At 38.9% G+C, this 14,877-nt stretch overlaps 1 protein-coding gene across 2 annotated transcripts in view; it reads right to left on the reverse strand.

The window, feature by feature from the left end:
- The window catches only part of SLC6A2 (solute carrier family 6 member 2), a 77,148-nt gene that overhangs the window by 40,241 nt on the left and 22,030 nt on the right, over positions 1-14,877 (reverse strand). For both annotated transcript variants that reach the window (XM_054201000.1, XM_054200999.1), the window contains exons 2-3: positions 14,235-14,366; positions 10,217-10,454 (exon numbers count right to left, since the gene is read on the reverse strand). In XM_054201000.1, the coding sequence (XP_054056975.1) occupies positions 10,217-10,454; positions 14,235-14,366 (370 nt within the window). The remainder of the gene's footprint in view (positions 1-10,216; positions 10,455-14,234; positions 14,367-14,877) is intronic.

Consider the following 14,877-nt stretch of genomic DNA (forward strand, 5'->3'; position numbering starts at 1 on the left):
TAGTATAAGGACATGTACAAGTCAAACAAAATGGCATAAACTGATCTCTCTTAAATCCCTAAGCCAGGGAACCAGAGGAAATACAGCACAAATTAGTATCAGCCTCTATTGTCTGTCAGCTTTAAATTATGTCCAAAGCTACTGAGAATGTCTTACGTAAAAGCTTCTGAAAGTGGTTGTTGTTTCATAAGTACAGAGATATTTGCCCAATTCTGCTAACAAAATAAACTTTCATAATTTGCAAGTCTGAGTCAAAGAGGAAGGAAAAATCACATGTGGTAAGACAACCAGAATTAGTATTTTGCCTGCAGATTGTTGTTATTAAGAACAGAATGAAAGTAGATGAGAAATACGTGCAAAAAGGAGAAGAAAATGTTATGGGGGAAAGATTGAGAATAAACATTAACAGATGGAACTGACAGAAAGTAGAACAGGGACCTATTATATTTTGCTGGGCAAAATACAAGAGTAGCTAATAAATTGTTTAAGCTTTCTAATTTTCTAGTCAGACCTCTAGCAATATTAGTACAGCAATAAGAATCAAAGAATGTGCACTAAAGATAAGAAAATAACTATTTTTTTAATCAGGGATTTGTGCAAAGGAGCCTGATTTATGCTAAGACTGCTTTCCATCTAAGGGAGTATAAATTATATTTGCAATGAATTTGAGACTACATTTCTGTAAATAGGGGTCCCAAGAGTCTTTCTGCTTATCTGCAAGAGCAGCAGGAATGTAAAAGCATTTCAGATTGAAGCCTCATTCGGACATTCTGGTTTCTCTCACTGGGGGATTTCTTCTGGTCCTCTCCTTCCCTGTGCTCTCTGTTGGGAAGACTCCCCTAGTCACCCACTAATCTGGCCCCAGTTCTTGCTGTACTTCCACACAGCACTCAGCTAAAGGGAAATAATTCACCTTCGTTGAAATCAGCAAACAACAATTAGTTTGCTGGTGCCACTGTCTTTTGTTCTATCTTTGGATGGCACTTGGGTCCTCTTTAATTTGGTGTCAGATTGTGAAGAGCCAACAGGAAGCCCAGCTGCTTGGTATTCACACATAAACCCTACTAAAGACAAATCATTGAGGAGGCAGGTGGGTGGTTGCTCAGTAGGACTCAGTAAATGAAGGATCCCGTCATAGTTCTAATAATAGGTAATATTGGAACCAATAAATTTTTCTCTGTGTCTTAGTGTTCCCATCTATAAAATTATAAACCTTTGCTTTGTCTCCATTCTGAGCAATTCGGAACATACTCTTTATGGAAGTGGTGAGTATATGACTATAAACAGGGAACCAAACCAAAGGAAGAAGAAATGCCAAGGGTCATGATCTGAAAATTACTCTGTGTTTTGTTCACTCTAAAACATTTAATCCATAGTCAGAAAACAGGAGGGTAAGAGTTTTAGGTGTAGAATTCTCCTAGACTTTTTTTATCAAACTGGCTCTTTCTGAGGACTTTCGAAGGACTTTCTAAGGAGCCTTTTGTATTATTCATCCGTAGGCAGATTTACATGATTGTATTTTGGAAATTTAGAAGGTTTTGTACAAAGAGATAAATTAAAGGTCTTGGAGTAGGCCTCGTTTTTCCAATCCCAAATCAATTCTCATTTTAGGTTTCAATCCAAATATGATCACACAGCTATTATAGGCTCATTCTTTTTTTATTAAAGGCAAAAGTTAATTTGCCTAAATTTGATATGATCAATAGTAGGGTGTCATTCATCTAAACAATTTTTAGATGTGTTGTATCAGCTTTGTTCAGATTGCAAAAATGTCATCAGATTGTCAGCAAATTAGTATGTTAACTAATAAATATATTTGTTAATTAACATATTAAGTACTTCTAAGAACTTCCAAGTACTTCTAGAAGTTAGTATTTACTTTTATGGGATCAAACACAAATGCCTTGCATAGAGTAAGTATCAGCAAATTGGCGAAGATATAAATAGATACAGTCCTGCTCTCTTGAGCTCTATGCCCTATTCTGGTAGTTAGACTATTTTTTTGTGATTTAAAACTTAATGCAAATTGTAGATTGAAGATGCTAAAAGGACTCTTACTGTATACAGTGTGCAATCTATAGAAATTAAATTACATACTCAATTTAGAAGGCAATTTGAAGCATGATAATTGTGCTCAATTAGAAGGCTCTCCTACATGTGTCTCTTGTGTTATATATTTGGGCAACCATAGTTGTCATTGCTGCCAGTTACCTTCAGAGTATAAAATACAGTTGGTTCTTTTATCTGTGGAAGGTTAGGCTATCTGCGTTAAGCAGATGTGGATAGAGTTCTTTTTGCATAGAGTTTGCCAGGCTCCAGGTATTTTTACTTCAGGTACAGCACTGCTTACACTCAGCTGTAGTGTTTCCATGGCAGTCTGTGTCTATAACATGTGTATCTACAGCTTGTGGTACAAACCCTGCAGACCTGAGTTGGCTGCATGCAGGTTAAACACCGGAGTCTCCCCACTGCAGTTCTGGGGCTAGGGCTACACTGCAGAGATAGCAGGGTGGCTCCACATGAAGTCAGCAAAGTGCAACTGGGTTGGCCTGGCTCTGACCCAGCTCTGCCACACGTACAGCTGCTGGCTGAGCTGTTTGGGTGCCTCTGGGTGCTTCGTAAAGATCTCTGAGTATGGCATCACCGCAAAGCAGAAGGATAGCCTGGCTCCGGGAGACTGTTCTCACACAGCCAAGAACACAGTGGTGCAGAGCCATCTGATGTGCAATGCTACGTGTGCAGGACATACCTCCCCCTGCCCCTGGAGCGGGGGGCATGCTGCAGAGGCATGCCAGCGGCTCTGCAGCAGCCAGCGTGTGGCTTCAGCTGGATGTACTCACTCCAGCTCTCTTGGACACTGCGTTGTCCTTTGCCAACACCTTAGTTGCCTGGGGTTTTCTGTTTCTCAAGATATTTAAGCTCCCCCTTGTGTTGGAGAATGGACCTGTGTGATGGACTTCAAGCTAGATTTTGGGAATCACTTGCAGAAAGAGAATTTACCAGTGTCACCCTGGCTGGCATATAAAAATTATTACTTGTACTGAATGAAATTGTATTTCTTTTTGAATCATGATAATCCTGAAATTATATGTGGCTACTAGGACTAAACTCTTAATTCACTGAGAATGTTGATCTCAACTCACTGAGGTCTTTACCCAGCTTAATTCTCCCATTAACTATACAATTCTGACCTCCCCTGCTATTTGTGCCACAATTCAGCACATTCAAGTCTGCACAGCACTCTGAAAAAAGAGATTTTCAAAATCTGCGTTTAAACCCATTATATTGAGATTTGCAGATAGAATGGAAACGCTTGAATTTCACCCCTCTTGTAGATCTAATGAATACTGAACTCCTGCAAAAAGTCTGTTTTAGGATACATGGAAAGCAGTTAGAGCACATGTGCACCCAACTGCCCCAGCCCTTAGTCAGCAAGTGAGATGATGCTTCAGTCAACGTTCTCAATGGGCCATGCTCTGCCCGAGGCAGGAGAGTCATAAAAGAAGAGCCCCAGCCTCTCCAAAGAAGCTGTTGGACTTTCATGAAGCTTTACTGATTTCAGAAAAGCTGCATGGAAAGACATAAATTTGCCAGAAGACAGTCAACCATAGGAATAGGCCCATGTGCCACAAACTGAGGACTGCTGACACGTTTAAAGAAATTAATGCTCACTTTATGGTTTGACACTTGTTGTAATGCTGGTTTTTTTACACAGTGAGGTTAAATTTCTAACCTTTTCATGGATTAATACTTAGATGGGATAGTTCTGGATGAGCAAACATTTTCCCTATAGGAAGCAACATGTAAAACACTAGCAGTAATTCTATGTCAGTACTGTGTTGTAGAGTATATTTAATGAGAAACAGGTGAATACAAATACATGGGTGTTTACTTGTGTGAGACACATTTATTGGCTTTGCCTTGAGCCATATGTGCAGGTGGAGATGTTCCACAGAGAAAGGCTCTGCTTCTGCTGCCAGAATTTCAAATGCAAGGTAACACATCAGAGGTGCTGCAGCACTGACCTCAGCTGCTGTAGTTATTGCTCAGAGCCTGGTACCAGTACCAAACTACATGGGATTCTGTAAGTAAAGATAAACAGTTAGAATTCCTACAAGTTAGTATAAAGCAAGCCAGTTGCATGCAGCATAATGTGCAGCTCCTGACATTTGCAGTATCTCGTAAATCCTCCCTGCAAATTTACGTTGGCAAAGTTGTGATTCTTCCAGTCTTCTGGACTTGCTACACAAGGGCATGTTGTAGTTTAGGAATAATTTCCATAAAGCTGTCCAAACTTAAGAGCATGTGTACACACTTACATGGATTGACTTCCACCGTACTTGCATTTAATTTCTTTTCTCTTTGTGTACGTAAATGGTGAACAAATGTGAAGATGTGAACATATGTTAAAAGTAAATTTCAAAGCTGTTCATGTAAATATTTGTGGATAGCTGGTTTTATTTTATGCACATTAATACTTGTACCAGCATTTTCTGTGCGCTGAGTCAAAAAGAGAAAGACTGAGTTACTTAGTCGAGTTCAGAAAAGTCAACACAATCAAAAAGTAAATATGTAGGGATGTAAATATATTAGTGTGAGACTACGGATGAATAAACAGTGCACCCAAATGCTTCCTAAATATGCCTGGGCAGTTAATATAGAATTGATCTCTAAATCAGCTGGCTTATTGCTATTTCAGCAATATGGCCATAAATTTCTCACATAACGTATTTAATAATGTACGTGATTCTAAGCCCACTGAAATCAGAGGAGTTCTTCTGTTGCATTTGGGGGGGGGGGTAGGGGTGGTTTCTAGGGGTGAAGGTATAGAATCTGGCTAGAATTATTGTTAAGTCTTTGACTGTGTGATGTCTATGAAGGTAAGCAGATGATTGCTACCCAACTTCAAGCCTGTCAGAAACACCTGACAGCTTTCCTTTCAATTAAGATGCAAAAGATGAGTAAGTCTAGATGTCTAGAGAGGTTCTTAATTTCTTATTGCTTATGAACTTTCTAATTAGTTTATAGGGTGTTGATGTTGCGTGAAGAAACCTCTTAAAGAAGCTTCAGATGTATTTGATAGAGGTTTGTTGTCCAGGAAAGTGATGTATCATTGAGAACTGCTGTTCATATTTAGCATGAGCTTAGAGTCTTTTCTTACCTGATGGGATTAGCAGAATATAGGGCTATCCACACTCATTAGTTCTTGTTGTCTGATTCAGTTTTTACAAGCATTTATAGGCAGAATTTCTTATGCTTACTTCTGAAGTGGTGCTTTCTCTCTTTTGGGAGAGGTTGCTTCACAATTGTTTTATGGAAATACGTTCCTGCATCTTCCTTTGGAGCTCATAGTGTTGATCACTCCATTTGCCCCGATACTGAACTATGTGGACACTTTGGTCTGTGTTGGTATTTCTGGTGAATACCCAAAGCACAAACCTATTGATCTATAAAAGTAACCCTTGCTGTATAGGGTGAGAGGTTTTTAGGATATTCTTGGTCTGCAGACACCTCATGAATTTATGTTCTTAAGTATGATAGATGTAGACTACTGTGACAGAACGTTGTCTTTATTCCTTGTTCTTAGGTAGCTTTTTGCAATTACTCACAGCTGGGCAAACTTGTGAATTCTGTGAATTTCCTTTACTGAATCTGACACAAAAATTTCCCTGTAAAAATGCGTTTTATTTCTTATGCAGAAAGAATGGATTACAGCCCTGAGAAAAAGTACTTTTGGAGGAAAATAGCCATAGCTCAATACATTTGTTGACAATTTCACTGTTTTGTTTAAAAAATTGCCAGGATTTGTTCCTACAACAGATCGTGATTTTTTACAGGCACAGTACCTCGTGAGAACAGTGCTTTTGTTCCTCCAAACTGGTATTTTTTAATTGTCAGCGTAAATGAAAGCAAGATGGTAACAGACTTTTCCCAGACACAAGAATGGAGAGAACAAGAGTCATCCAGTTAAGAATAAAATGTAAATTACACATTTCTTTGGAGATGCACATTACTTTAATTATTTCCCTCTTTGGTGGTTTGGAATTAAACACACAAAATGCAAAGGACCTTCTATCCTTTGTATGTATGTATGTAAGTAAGTATGCAGATAAAGTATTTGAATAGGAGTGATATGGAGAAGATAGGGGAACTTTTGTTGTAGTGATGCACTTAATGTTCTTCCAAAAAATGTTTATAATGAATTGTTTTAACATACGTTGAAAGGATAGAATTTACATTTTATTCCTAACTGGATTTCTCTTATGACTGACTATAACTAGCAGAAGGGCATTAGTTGTTGTTAGATTTTTGAAGTGCTTGCTTTGCTAAGTTTGCAGTGTACAATTACTTTATAATTGATTTTAACCATCTCTAATGAAGTACTGTAGAGGTCCCATTCCTTCCTCTTTTATGCAACTGTCCCATTGATGTCAGTGGTACCCTGGCCTGAATTAAGCTTGAATGACTGAAACCAGACTTAGTAAAATGAAATATTCTAGGAAGCCTAAGTGTAGAACCACTTCAACCTGAATTACTGCCCAACGCTTAAGGCTTGAAAACAAAAGCCAAATATGTTTTGCTGAAGTCTGCCTGTTTCTGCCTTGTCATGGAAATTGCAATTTGAAGTGACTTCTTCCAAGTCTAAGGCTTAGAGGTTTCTCTCTGCTTTTCCCTCCCCACCAAATACTGGACAGCTGAAAGACTTGGCTTAGATTCCCAGCAAGTTTTCCCTTACCTCACTTAATGTAAGTGGTGAGAATCACCATATTTCGTTTGAACTTAGAGGTGCCTTTCTTGAAGTATTAGATGAACTATCGCATCACAGTACTCCCACCTCTTCCTACAGTTTATTTCTGTGCTGGTGGAGATAGAGACATTCAGCTTTGGCAGCTGCATGGTTTTAGGAAATAATCTACACTAAATTCATGGTCAGGCCATCTTTGTGTGAAGGAATTGTGTCCCAAAGAGAAAAAGTGTCTGTTTCTCTTAAGGGTAACCACACCAGCTTTCTGCTCGTGACCTGTTTCAGAAGTACCTCTCTTCAGTTATTCTCCAACTGCAAAATACATGTTTGGTGTTTCTGGTCTCCCTGCTTCCAGTTCAGCCTGCCCACCACAAGGCAAAAGTTTGCCTGTGTTCTTGATGTAAGTATACATCCTAGAGAACCAAGTTCAAGCTGTACGACTTCCCGTGTACTCTTGAGGCTGAAAACTGAAGTGCTTGGGCACATTTACCATCCTTAACAAGTTTTCCATAAGCTGCAGTGCAGCCCAGTAACACAGAGCAGCAAGTTCTTGTTACGTTAGTTAACTGTGGTTGAAAGCATGGCCCCAAATACTTCAAATTGGATGGTCTCCCGTAAACCTTGGTAGTACTCAGGAGAATAGTGGAACTTATTTTCATCTCCAAAATCACTCCCTTTCTTTGATACTTTTACAGCGGGCATCAGTGCTATTGCTATTTTCAATCCCTGTTTTAATAATGCTAATTATGATACCTTGTGTTAGCGCAGAGGCTGGGCTTCCATAGGTATCCTGCTGAAGTTTGAGTAGCATAGTTTGATTTCCCTCTAGTATAAAAGTAGCTGCTCTGTTTCCTTGTTTCTCTATATAACTGATCAAAACTCAAAATCTGAAATCTGTCATATTAGATCTATTGCCCAGAAAGTAATTGTTTCTGTTGTTGCTAATAACAGCTAATATTGCTAATATCTTACACCACTGGATAGCACTACAAACCTTAAGAAACATGATCGTAGAATTTGGAAACCAGTATCTTCATGATGCTGTTACTTATAAATTCTTATTAATACATATGGTATTACTGAGGATGGATAAATTAGCTATCCAGTCGATAATCTAGGATTTCTGTTTGTAAGGAATAGACTGACCTGACACAAAATATTCCGTCAGGAACTGTAGTTCTCCTCTGGCAAAGATTTGTTGATTAGGAAGTGACTAATGGCTATCTACTAGGAAGAATGAGGTGTGATTCCTATACAAACGCTTGCGTCAAGTTCAGCAGTCGTTCAAGCAGTAGTGCAATATGGTGTAAGGAAACCATATTGTTATGGGAATATTCAGCCTTTACTTGAAGGGGTTTTCAGAGGGAACGTAGCCAGTCGAGATCCTTACTTGAACTATTACTTAACATACTGCATCCAAAAATGGCGCATCGTTTTGTAAACCTACTATACTGATGCAAATTTAATATTACATCATCACTTCTATTTCCTGACCCTGTTGCACATAATGTGAAACTTTATAATCAGAAGATTCAGCTCTCCCTGTTGTAAAAAGACCATGGGAATGAATTGGGCTGTCTTTATTAGGTTGTGTCTGAATACACTAAAACTTTGCACAAGTTTGGGTCCACACCTGAGCTGTACAGCTGGACTTGATGAGCTAATCCAAATACTGGATAAGTGAACATAATGCCCCTTGTGATTCCCTGTTTTTACAGCTGGGGAAGCAGATGTTACAGATTGTGTTACTTGAGTGGTTATTCTCATTTTTGTAATATAATCTAGTTGCTAATAAGTACAGAGCCTAGGGACTTAATTATGGCCTCAAAATTCAGGGATCAAAGCATAATGAAATGTCAAATTCCCTTTTTATTCCTACCTTCTGAAAACTGTTCCTTGAATCTATTTCATGGTGAGGAAAGAATCCTAATATTTCAAATTTCAATGTATAGACAGAATCACAAATTGAGCTGTTAGCCAGATTAGTAAAACAAAACATTGTGAATAGATTCTACCACAACCTCACCCACTACAAAGTCAAAATCATACCCCAAGCATGATGTGATAACAGAAAATGCATAGAACCACTTTAAAGGAGCAAAGCAAGAATATAGGGATAGCATTTTGCTTTACAAAGGCTTAAGCACAAGAAAATTGTAAAGAAAACCTTTTCTTAAATGCTGTTCAAATGAAAATCCTGTAATAATGCAGTTCTTTGTTTGAAGATGCTGAAAGTATAATTTCTTACAGTTCACTTCAAAGTCAAGTTCTTTAACTGACTACATGCTTATATAGCCTTCTGCTATAAATGATCTATCTTTACGTTTGAGTTATGAACACATCATATATTGTCTTTGTAAGGGCAGTAAATTTCCTAGCTGTCGTTATTTGCCATTGTAGTGAGTTCCTTTGAACTCAGCCCCCCTTATTGTTTTCAAAGCACTGAGTTTAGTTTACCCAAGCCCCTGCCAACAGTTTGTGTATCACCACTGATCTTTCACTGTGCTGCCTCAGAGCAGAAATATCAGACACAAATGTTCCGGAGCTATAAACACAGACCTCAGGATCCCTACTGTAGCCAGGCATGCTGTAACACACACGAGGTTATTTATGGTAAGAGTTGTGTCCCTTTGTTGCTACAGGGTTGGACTCGCTGCTCAGCAGGTGTGTGCCCTGATATCCTTCTATTCCCAACACAGAAATATTAATTGAGTATTTGGATTAATTGAACAGCTGATTCAATTAGCCTGATGCCCATCCTTCTTTCTTTATCCTAATCAAATCCCATTTTCCCTGGAGGCCCATAAAGCAATTATTTATACACAGATTGATATCTTTGTTTCATAGTTCAGTTGTTAATTTATAGACCTTTTTGGTTTTGATTCCGAGTGTTTGTTTCGAGTGTGCCTTTGTCTGTCTTGGCCCATGTCGCAGAATGCTCTTTTGCTTAGGAATTAGAAAAAGCCTGTCCTCCTACAACTGTGGTGCTCTCCTCCTGCTCAGTGCTTCCTCTCACTTCATTGAACTATTGAAGCAGCTGAGCAAACAGAGGTCTGCTCTGAGATATTTTGCAAGTAGAGAAACGGGCCAAGCCTGTTGAACAAATGATTATTTTAAAGCCTTAAGAGTCAGCTCAGTTTGGCATGTAGTCATCTTTGTCAGAATATTGCCATGTTTCCTTGCCCTGGCAAAGTTGGTGCAAGGAAAAGTGGTGCATCGGCAAAGATTTCTGTCTTTTGTCCAATTCTGTTTTGCCCAGTGGCAAGTATTGCATTTGTACAAAAGAAACCAAAGCTCGCAGAGGTAAGAGTCTTAATCACACAGGAATATGGATCAACATTACAACTAAATTTTAACCTTAGCCCTCTGATGCTTATTCTAGAGGCTGGATGCTAAGCTGTTTTACCTTCCAGAGGAAACACTCTTAGACATACAATTTTAAATAAATAGCAAAGTCAAGTCAACACTTACTCATAAAATTCAGCTGCAGGAGTGAGCTTGTACTTTGAGTATTTGGTACCATTGCCAAGCACCGATGCATTGAAGAGTTTGGGATCTGTACAGTTTGGGCTGTTCCAACTGTTGTCGCAGTTTGTCCAGGGGAGCTCAAATGTGAATGATGAAAATAGATAATACAGAGACCAAGCTATGATAACGTTGTAGTAGAAACCCACGTAAAGAGCTATGAGTATCACTGCATAGCCTACACCTGAAGACAAAGGAAAACTAGATTATACATTGCGTTTTACATGCAACAGTATATGCAAACACTGTAGTTAAACTGAAACATATGTGGTTGCAAATTCATTTCAGATCTTCAGACCAATAAAAGGAATTATTTGACATTTACGTACACACATGTGGACACTGTATCACTGACCTTAAAACAAATAATTAAATTAATGATTTTGGAAAATGACTGGCTTTCAGGAAATCCAGTTGTTTGCCAGAAGAAGAAATTAAGCAGTGCAATGTCAAAATTTCCTCTTGTAAAGCTCCGTTGCTGATTTGCTTCCAATGCAGAAGATTGCAAGCCCATGTTAGGAGTGAAACTCACTTTATCTTCATAATGTCAGAGTCCTTGGCAACTTTTCTTGGAAAAGTAAGGCTCAAGACTTAAGTGAAGTTTCCCTGTGCCTCATGTTCCCACCCTGAGCTAGTTTGGAACAGACACCGCTCCCTCTCCTGTTTCTTTCCCATTGTTACTCTCCAGATTGGCTTCTGTCAGTGTGTAACTAGGTCCAAAACATGCTTGAAACAATCTGTGCGGTTTCACTGAGGTGCTCCAAGTGGTTCTTGGCGCATGCCAGTAAATCTTGGTGAATGTCAAGCTTAGAGCTAAACTGTGTGTGGACCTTCAAACCATTTTATTAGCTCCCTAGGATTACAGAATCCCCACTGTAAGCATTCTCTTTTGACTTTGAACATTTGCTTTATATATTTTGCGTACCGTGAAGTGTGCTTGGAGGGTCCCTTTAGCGAGAGAGCCCCAGAGAGTTCGTGTTCTCCTCATGAAAATGGAAATTTTCCAATGGTTTGGGAGGAATAGAGCAGAACAAAAGTTTGATGCCAGAATTGTTCAGGAAGTTTGCTTTACTTTGGCCTATATCATTCTTCCTTTACTTTGTGAGCAGCATTGTTCTCTGAATCCTACCCCAAAGTTGTATGTATTACATTTAACAGGTAGAGACTACAGATACAGACTATCAGCTGTTTTATGACTATCATTGCTGTACTGTCACAGCACCTAAGTGTAAACATTTACTTCTCATTTTCTTCCGTTTAGTTTTTTTGGAGATACTGCATGGGAGGCCCAGCAGTTGGAGATTATTAGGCTTTCATGTTTCTTGATAAAGCAAGGAAGTAGCACACACTTTGAGTATTAATCCTTGGTTTAAAATTTGCATAAGGAACAGATGCTGACCCTGAAGGAGTTGGCAGTTCAAAGACTGCTGCATATACCAAAGTTACTCTTGGCTCTTCAGGAGACTTTTAATACATAGACCAGTTTGCTCATCCCTAACACTGGGGAAAAGATTGTGAAAGTAAAGATGAAACTGTATCTTCAAATCCTTCGTGCTTAAATGAATCCGGTACATTAACACTCAAACTCTAGTGATACATTATGATCACTAGAACGGTGTGTGGGGGGGGGAATCACCCAAGGGGATAATTCTTAAGTGTTAATGTGAATGTTAAAATACTAAGTATGAATAATATATGTTGGCCTGTAATTGGATGATTTCCCAAAATTCAGGAGGACAATGATAGATAATTAATATTAAGATTAAAAAATACTGGATCAAATGTATCTTAAATGTCACTCCTCTGAAGTCACAAGAATGTTGAGGAATGAATTTGCTCTTCTGTTTCTAGGTCTAGCTTTTCTTAAAAGTAATGCCGCACCACCCACACCCTAGAATAGACCCTGGAAATGCAGAGATGAAAACAACTGTGTTGCTGTGTTGCAAAGGTTACAGGGTATATTTTTCATTGCATGCATTATGAGAGCATCTCATTAGAAGTAGAGTCCTTAGAATTCATAGCAATAATATTCATAGCTAAAATTAGTGCTATAGTGCTGTTCATTTAGAGCAGCTGTTATAAATTTGTGTAGACTGTGTACTTTTCATTTAAGTGAGAGATTTGAGTTATCCCAGAAACAACTCAAAAGCGTTAGCAGTAGAATATGTTTGTATGTTATCAGAAGATTTGGTCAAAACTTTAGAAGTGCTGAGTTTATACTAGTGCTGAGGTGCAAATACAACTCAATGCTTATTACTTTTTGAGAATCAAATAACTTATGCTATTCTATATCCTAGTAATAATAACACTTAAAAATCAACAGTAATGTATGTTTAGTCCACCTTGAAAATGTCAGCTTAAAAACACAGCGGGAATGTCAATAGGACTATACATGAAATAAGTTCTATTTTCCTTTCTCATCATCTTTTCAATCCTGAAGTCAACAGATATGGTACCTCTGAGCACAGTGGTATTTGACTCGAACATTTTGTGATCCTTAAGGTCTAATTTTTGCAGTTAGGCTTTCAAAATCCTCATTGCCATCCAAAGGTATTAACTGATACTGGCAGGAATTTTGATTGAGCAAGGGTCTCCAGGTTCCAGGGTGCTGGGATGAATTTTGTCTCCCGTGAAGTGATTATAGTAGGGCTAGGTAAATCTATATGAATTCATTTTAAAATTTTTGGGCACATATGTTAATAGCTTGCTTATTTAATTTTTATTATAGCTCTAATTTTGATGTGAGTTTTGGGTTTGACTGATAAGAAAAAAAACCCTGCAGTTTTCCTATTCTGCAGCACTAGACTCCTTGAAGAGGAAAGCTGTATTTTGAGAAAGAAGACTAACATTTACTCAGTGTAACCTATATCCAAGCACTGGGTCTGTCAAGTTTGGATTGCTATTGTTAAGCTCCTCAGCTTTTGTCAGTAACGGGATGAACACGATCTGAATTTTAAGCTTCTAAGATCAGCTGAGCTTGACTGGTTTCATTTCAAATGGCTCTGTGTTGAAAAGGCTTTTACATAAGATTTGAGATACAATCTGGTATAGATATAAGGGAACTTAGCATTTTTGCTGGTAAGCAATGCTTAAGAAAATTCTTGAGGCTCCTTAACAAGTATTTGTCTCATGTACAGAGAGCATATGACTTCTTTCACCCAGGGAGATCCCTTTATCCCTGATAAGATGCCAAACACCCCGATCAGTATCCAGACACCCAACCTGGGCTATTTCTCCCTTGCAGAATGATTGCAACTCAGTGCGCAAGACAACATTCCACAGCCTTTTATTCAGTGACGCTGGAGAGTTAACCCTAGTGGGAAACACTCAATAGTAATACTAATGTTCAGGTTTAAGTAAGTGCTTTTCGTTGGTAGATTTGAAAAGCACTTTACAAAGTCTGTCAGAATCATTGCTCCCATTTCGTAGGCAGGAAGACTGAGGTACAGAGCCACAGATAACTCATGCGATGTTACAAGTCTAGTGGTTGAACTACAGTCTTCACAACTCCATTTTGGTGTTCTAGCCACTGTGGTACCCTGACTTCTGCAGAGAAAGCTCCACACAATGAACTGAATAGTGTCAGTGGTTATTTTAGTCGCTGGGGGAGACAGGGCTGAACTGACCTAGATGGGATTTGGTATTTCCACATGTTTGCATTGCCAACCCCTCCCTCCACCTATCGATACCCAGTTCCCCCCACTGGAAAGGGTGATGGGGCTGAACTGCTTCTGCTCATTGCTCTCTCTTCTGCTCCTCAGCGATCACCCTGAAGATGATTTCTGTGGCTTTTCCCATTTTGTGCTCCACCTGTGATAACAAAAAGACTTCTGACTTCAAGGGTTGGGGAAAGGTCAGCAAATATCATGCTGTCTGTGGAAAGATGTGAGACCTTTACTTTGTTTGTGATCACAAGTGGGTAGCACCCTCAAGGTGCTATTCAAGTGAGCAGAGGGACACTTACCTTTGAAAACTGGGCAGATTTTCCACACAGTGGCAGCCCCTTCTCGGTTATACTGTCCCAGTGCTAATTCCATATAGAACAGGGGCATTCCAGCAATGATTAAGAAGAGGATATAGGGAATAAGAAAAGCACCTGTAAAGGGAACAATTAGATGTCATAGTCTATGTTTTGGTTACGTTTTGCTTTTCCTAATGCTTACTTCTACTGGCTAAAGACAAAGCCTTTGGGAACTAGAAAGGAAATTTCAGGAAGGAAGAACCCATGTTTTCTTGTCCCTTTCCTGTATTTTTTTAAAGTCGTGGAGACAAAACCCCTGAAAAAAGCTGTAGACCATGGCTCCTATTTCCCCCTAATGTTTCCCCTCTGCTTTTGAATTCAAAGGGAAAAAAAATGTGTCCCTGGAAATGAATCTCTCACTGAACAAGAACTGATGCCGAACACACTTGCAGAGCTAAAAGGGAAAGGGACTCTGAAAAATTTTGTCAATTTTTTTTTTAGTGTAATATGTCCAAAAGGGAGCATGGAGGCCAGCAACAAAGGAAAAAGTGTTGTGTGAGTTCCTGTAAACGTGGTTTAAATCATACTGTGTAAAGTGTCTTTAGGAACCTCTAGCTTGAAAATGAATCGCTACCGATCAGTCATA

Source organism: Rissa tridactyla, chromosome 4 (assembly GCF_028500815.1).
Source record: "Rissa tridactyla isolate bRisTri1 chromosome 4, bRisTri1.patW.cur.20221130, whole genome shotgun sequence".
Taxonomy (NCBI): Eukaryota; Metazoa; Chordata; class Aves; order Charadriiformes; family Laridae; genus Rissa; species Rissa tridactyla.